At 44.8% G+C, this 6,457-nt stretch overlaps 1 protein-coding gene across 1 annotated transcript in view; it reads right to left on the reverse strand.

The window, feature by feature from the left end:
• KDM3A (lysine demethylase 3A) overlaps positions 1 to 6,238 on the reverse strand; it is a 45,850-nt gene extending 39,612 nt beyond the window's left edge. The window contains exons 1-2 of the mRNA XM_088454273.1: positions 6,046 to 6,238; positions 4,809 to 4,987 (exon numbers count right to left, since the gene is read on the reverse strand). Of these exons, the coding sequence (XP_088310399.1) occupies positions 4,809 to 4,979 (171 nt within the window). The 5' untranslated portion in view covers positions 4,980 to 4,987; positions 6,046 to 6,238. The remainder of the gene's footprint in view (positions 1 to 4,808; positions 4,988 to 6,045) is intronic.
• Positions 6,239 to 6,457: the final 219 nt, after the last annotated feature.

The raw sequence follows: 6,457 nt of genomic DNA on the forward strand, positions 1-6,457 counted from the left end.
CACAAAGGGCGGTATTCAATTGTTTTCGCGGTCCGGATCTCCAGTCTAAAGTGACGGGAGATCGTGGGCGCTATTCAATTGTTCCTGCTTTTTGTGCTGATCGCGCCCAAAGTGGTAGAGTTTAGCTGCGTAAATCAGCTACCCCCGACCAAAGTGAGGGGCGCGATCACGAAAATTGCAGTTTGGGCGCCCAGAAAGGGCACTTTTCACCCATTTCACTTGCGAGCTGAAATGGAGAGCTGGCAGCTGATCGCATCCGACAGGAGCAACAATTAAATGGCTCCATCGAGCGCGAAGGGGGCTGGAAACCATTGAATTCCGCCCCAAGGGATCGATTCAATTAGCTCACCACGGCCATTCAGTGCGGCTATACGCTATGCTTACTGTAGCTCTGGCCCCGCTGACTTATGTTTGCCAAGTGGCTAATTAAGCCGACCACAAAGTATTTTGATATACTCAGCCATCAGCAGATACCTGCACACAACCATTTTCTGGGGTGAACCATTATGTGAGGTTATACAGTCACCACTTACATGTCTGTCTGGGTAATATAATAACAGTCTTGTTTTATTACAGTTTGTTCCTAATTGTAAGGCGTGACGGAATATGCTGTGCTATATAAGTAATAATAATAATATAGCATGTCTATATAAAATAGTAGCAAGTGACATAATGGAGACCTATGGCAATAGGTGGACTTCTCAGCTCAATAAACAGCAAATACACGCTAAGACAATGATTAGGACTGGGCTAATTCCAGGAGACACCAAATGTGCCTAAACATGAACTTCTGGTGCTAAAATTTGAGTGTCATTAGGATGAAGGTCAATGGGTTCACAACTGCACTGGTTCTTCATCAGAAATCTGTTTATTCACATCCGGCAATGATCTTTCAAAGATATTACCAAGCAGTGTCCTCTTATAACATGCACTACTGGGTAATACACATACATATCAGTGTCCAACATTAAAGGCACCTATTATAGAAAAACCAATGCTGTCTGGAATTCTCTGATTTGCTGGGTATACTGTCTTTATTTAATATCTGTAAACACCAGAGTAACTTTAAATTTAATTATATAGTCAGATCTTATTTCCTAGCTTCATGGGATGCTGTTTTGGCCTTGCTTGTTTGTATTAGAATTTTATGACTTGTATCTGGTGTGGGTGAGGGTAATGAGGGTGGGTGTAATCAGTGACTACACATGTTATGCTTAACTATATAATCAGTAGGTCACAAGGCTTTAGGCTTGTACAAGGCTGCTAGGTTTTATTTCAAAGTGGGTTTTTTCTAAGTGGGACTACATGTACAGCATAACTTAAAGAGTTAGTCAGGAGTTAAGCAGGAGGAAGACAGGAGGACAATATTTTAAAAGAACTCTCTATAACTTGGAAAAAAGCAAAGGATCTTCTGAGCTTCTGGAAACCCTACTACTCAGCAACCAGCTTCCATTATAACCTGGACCCACCTTTTGCCAACACCCTGCTTCAGCATTGCAAGCAACTACCTGCTTACTGAACATTTAATACTTGTATGTTTGCGTTTCTTCTCTACATTGTTTAAATCATTCCAATACCACTGTCAATTTCTCTTTATACCACTGTAGTATCTACCATTGTTTCACACCTATACCTTTTTTTTAAAAATATATATATTCATACTTTAGACTAATTCTCAAGTCTTGCTACTTTAACAGCTCTACACTCCTTTTTTGGTTATAATTTACTATTGTAGTTGTGACTTTACATCTTCCAGCACTGTTCTTTCTTTTATCTGATTTTGACCTTTGACCTGTACTGCTCCCTCATCTCACACTCATTACTACTACTGACTTTTTCACCCCCAACCGCCTCATCTACACGATGTCTCTTTTATTCTACTCCACCCTCACTCAGCCGCTACATTATTTTCTCCTCTACCACCAGTTTTCACCTCTTTTCTCTATCCATAGTCCCCTCTACGTTCTCCCCCTCCTCTGTCTCTCTTCATCACATATGTCTCTCAACTGCATCTCCCACAACTCCAGTATTATTCACTTCTCTTCCACCATGGTCCTGCTGCACCACCACTAAACCCTGCACCCTCTCTTTTCTCCAAGTTACCTATCCTCTCCCCCCCCCCCCACACCACACTAAACCTCCACCTGACCCACCACCTGCTGTCACCCTTCCTCATTCAGAAGCCAGTCACATAACCCCACACTCCTTATTCCCCTTCTCTAGATCAATATCACCTCCACACTGCATCAACCCTAATAATCTCATTCTCTTCTCAGCTCTTAACTCTGTCCCTCTCTCCTGTTCCCTCTGGAAAGCCAGTTTTGTCTATAATAAACTGGTCTCCGTTCATGAGCACTTCATCTGCAATGCCTTGATTCTCCTAGCCATCACCAAACCCTGGATTTACCCCTCTGACACCACTGCTCCTGCAAAATTCCTCCATCACTTGGCTTCCTGGCTCTTAATCTTCAAATGGGCCATCAAGACCCATTTCTTCCTCAATGCTTTCCAGCGCTCATCCTAACCCACTACTCTATGCTCCTTCCTCACTATCTAGCCCATCTGTGTCACCCCTGTTTGTCTGACCCTCCCCTCAGAATGTAAGCTCTCGCAAGCAGGGCCCTCTTTCCTCACGTGCTTCTTCTTGCCATACTTTTACTTTCATTCACAATGGCACCTAAAACTGCTTACTGTCACCCTGCTGCTTATTTAGGTGTTATGCAGCATTGTTTATAAATCATGTACTTGCACTGCATTGTCTGTACTGTTAATAGCTGTTGTCTTGTGTGCTCATTTGTTTCTGTACTTTGTAAGGCGCTGCGGAACCCTTGTGGCGCCATATAAATAAAGGATAATAATAATAATAATAATAATTAAATAGGCGTGGAAATAGGGCTGCATCTGTTCCTGCTTTTAGAGCGAGCACTAACCAAAGCTACAACATACATATAACATCAGTGTGTATACACAACAGGTGAACTTAACAGAACATATGAAGTGTGCCATTTATTTTGGTCCCAAGAACCACTAAGTTGTGTGTTGAAGACCATGGTGGAATCATTTGTGGTCGTACAACCACACTCAATCATGCTACCCTCTCTTAACCAATGGTTACATTTTGACCAGTGATAGTAAACGGCATAACTACCCAAGCATGCAAATAGGACGTAGACCAACTTCAAGTCTTCCGGAACCTAAAACTGCGAAAGCCGTAACGTTTATCATCTTGTTTCCAAGTAACATCCCCAATACAATGATGTAAAAATATTCCCATACTCAGATTTTCAATTAATGCTACATGCATGTGACAAGTTATGACAGTCTAAAACATCCCTACAAAGCCTCAGAGGTCGCAAGCAAGTCTCAGGGGTATGAAATAGGGACAATGCCCTAACACCTGTGTCTCCTGTGGTTACTTCTCTGACTGGGTGCAAATGTGTTACTCCGTTCCGAAATGTAAAAACCTATCCAAAACATAAAATTGTAGCACTGCTGCTCTGTAAATACATTGGATGAATTAATTTTTGCTAGGATGTTCCCAAAATACAAGCCAAACTTAACACCAGATGATTGACTTGTAAAAGCATGTGCGTGTGTTTACATCATTGCTGCAGACAGATTGGACACAGGCTTGCCAAGGAGTGACATACGTAAGCTACACGCCCTTTTATGACCCATTGTACAACAACCAATCAGAGGCCACCAATGACAAGTGAAGTTTAGATAAGTTTGCACACGTGCCATGGGCTGTACAGAGAGTCTTGTGGAACGGCACCATCCCACACTCCTGATTTTCTACCACTCCCCTAAAACAAGTCCATCTGTTGACATTACAATTCCATCATTTCTATAGTGCACAGGTTCTCAAACTCGGTCCTCAGGACCCCACACAGTGCATGTTTTCCAGGTCTCTTCACAGAATCAACAGTTACATATTTATAACCACTGTGGATCTTTAAAAATGTGTCACTGAGTAATGAGTACACCTGTGCACCTGCTGGGTGACCTGGAAAACGTGACCCGTGTGGGATCCTGAGGACAGTGTTTGAGAACCACTGGAATAAGTGTAAGCACTGGTTTCTGAAACAGATCATCAGGCAAGGCTAATAAGTGCATGCTTCCAAATACACATATTATAAACCTAAAATATATATATTTAAATGAGTCAGTCAGCAACCTAATAAACACACTGTTCAGGGTTAACCAAGAGGAATATGCTGTACAGACTTGTAGTACATTGCACGGTTTATTTTATGATGAACACAGACGAAACTCAATAGGGTTTGGCGATTCCATCCCAAGACAGCCATGGGCGACATTCTGTACGCGTGACAGATTATGGAAGCAAATAATGTCACATTGCATCCATGTTCTACACTGACCTGGCCATGATGTGGACTGTGGGACAGTTCCCGTTTGGAATCAACAATCCCTACTGAAAATTGCTATCGTGGCTCCACACAAGTAGTGAACAGTGCTTGGGTGCCCCAGATCACAGCACTGAGGTCATGGCCCACTTATGAGGAGTCATATGTTCTCCCAGTGTCTGCAAAGTATCCTCCAACACTCCAAAGACATACTGGTAGGTTAAATGGATTCTACCAAAATTAACACATACTGCAAAATAGATCAGTAAAGTAAAATGCCAGAAGTGAATAATTCCACAATCATCCCTGCAAAGGACAATGGCTAAACTAATTGGGAGCCTTCCTCTGGATCATAATGACCGGACAGAAAGCATAACAATGTCTCCGTAACTTCACAGTATAAACACCTTAAAAGCAAGGTGAACAATAACAAAAGCGTACCTTTAAATCAGGAGAGTTGATATCTTTGTGGGAGGCTGCTCGGACGATGCCATATTTCCACGGCCAGTCCAACACTAGAGCGGGGTCCAGCTGCAAGTCGTCCTCCAGCACGCCGGCAAACCTCTGCCCAACCAGGACGTGCAGACTCTCTTGGTGCTTGAGCACCATCATGGTTGCACCTAAGCGTTAAAGAGAGCTCGAAATCAGCAACTGATCCCCTCCCAACTAAGAGGTGTAATATAACTCATACATTTAACGGAGCGCCCTTCTATTATGCCACAAGGCAGGGGAAATAAAGGCGTCACTGGTGCTATGTAACCACTGTATGCAGGACTCTAGCCACTCTACCCAGTCTAAGCACTTGGGTCCATGTGAGCACTATGACAGAGGCACGCCCCCTTCATTACCTGACCAATGACAAGTCACAGACTTCTGCTGGCTCAGTATTTACATCGAGAAGTCACACACATGACAGGATTCTGGGGGTGTACAGATACATTGATGGGACATGGCTACGTGATGGAACCTGGGGGGAGATATGGATACATTAACAGGATATGAGGAGGTGGGCACAGATACACCGATGGGATCAGAAGGGTGTATGGTTGATGAGATCTTTGTAGGGGGGGTTGCAAATACACCAATGGAATCGGGGGTGGTGGGCATTAACACATTGTCATGGACTTGTGGGAAGGGGGGCGGGGGGGGGAGGATACTAATACATAGACTGCATCTGGGGAGGGAAGGGGTACATACACAATGATGAGATTTAAGGGGTTGTAATTACACACACACACACATATATATATATATATATATATACACACACACATATGTATATATACAATTTTGGATGATAAAAATTATAGTATTAATGGGACTAATGGAGAGGACTCGTTAATCATAGGATGTATGACTTGCAGGATGTCCCCATGATGGCATTTATCTGGGAGAAGTTGCACACAAGGGCAGTGGGCTGCATGTAGTAACTAGGCAAGGGAGGGGGGGGGGGGATACAGGGATTGCTGCCCCTGCCCAGCCTTACACATCCCCCACACAAGCCCAGGAGAGCTAAACGTGTGCTAGAATGTACATGCACTGTGTGTGTGTATCTCTGCATGCACGTCCCATGAGAGGGTGAGCACATACATGACATATGATCCATGCTCCCTGGAGTCAGCAGTTCTAGCCCGGCGGACCCCGCATCCGTCGTGGCCGGTGGTCGGGCGCTACTCACCGTGGTCTCTCTCTCATCCACCGATGCTGGCACTAGTCAGTCAGCACAGCGGGCTCCCCTGCCCCGTCTATTGTCGCTCCCCCGCCCGCAGCCACCTTAGCTCAGCCAGCCAGATAGATAGATGCAGTAGCAGCTGCGGCACTAGCCCAGTAATGTGTTATGTGCACTATGTATGCAGGCGGACAAACACTGCACGCTCACCTTCCACGCCACGCCCCCTTTGCGCGGCCATTGGCTGAGAGCAAGAGGAAGGCGGGGCGGACGGGATAACTCCTGTAGGCGATTGGCGGAATAGCACTGCCCATCAATCGCGAGTTGCCCCTCCCCATTTACCCGTCTCTCTAGTTCAAGACAGTTAAAGCGATCCCCTGTAAAACACAGCGCTGGGGGGAATCCACCAGCCAGTGACGAC

This window comes from Taudactylus pleione, unplaced genomic scaffold, assembly GCF_031769625.1.
Source record: "Taudactylus pleione unplaced genomic scaffold, aTauple2 ptg000611l, whole genome shotgun sequence".
Classification (NCBI taxonomy): domain Eukaryota; kingdom Metazoa; phylum Chordata; class Amphibia; order Anura; family Myobatrachidae; genus Taudactylus; species Taudactylus pleione.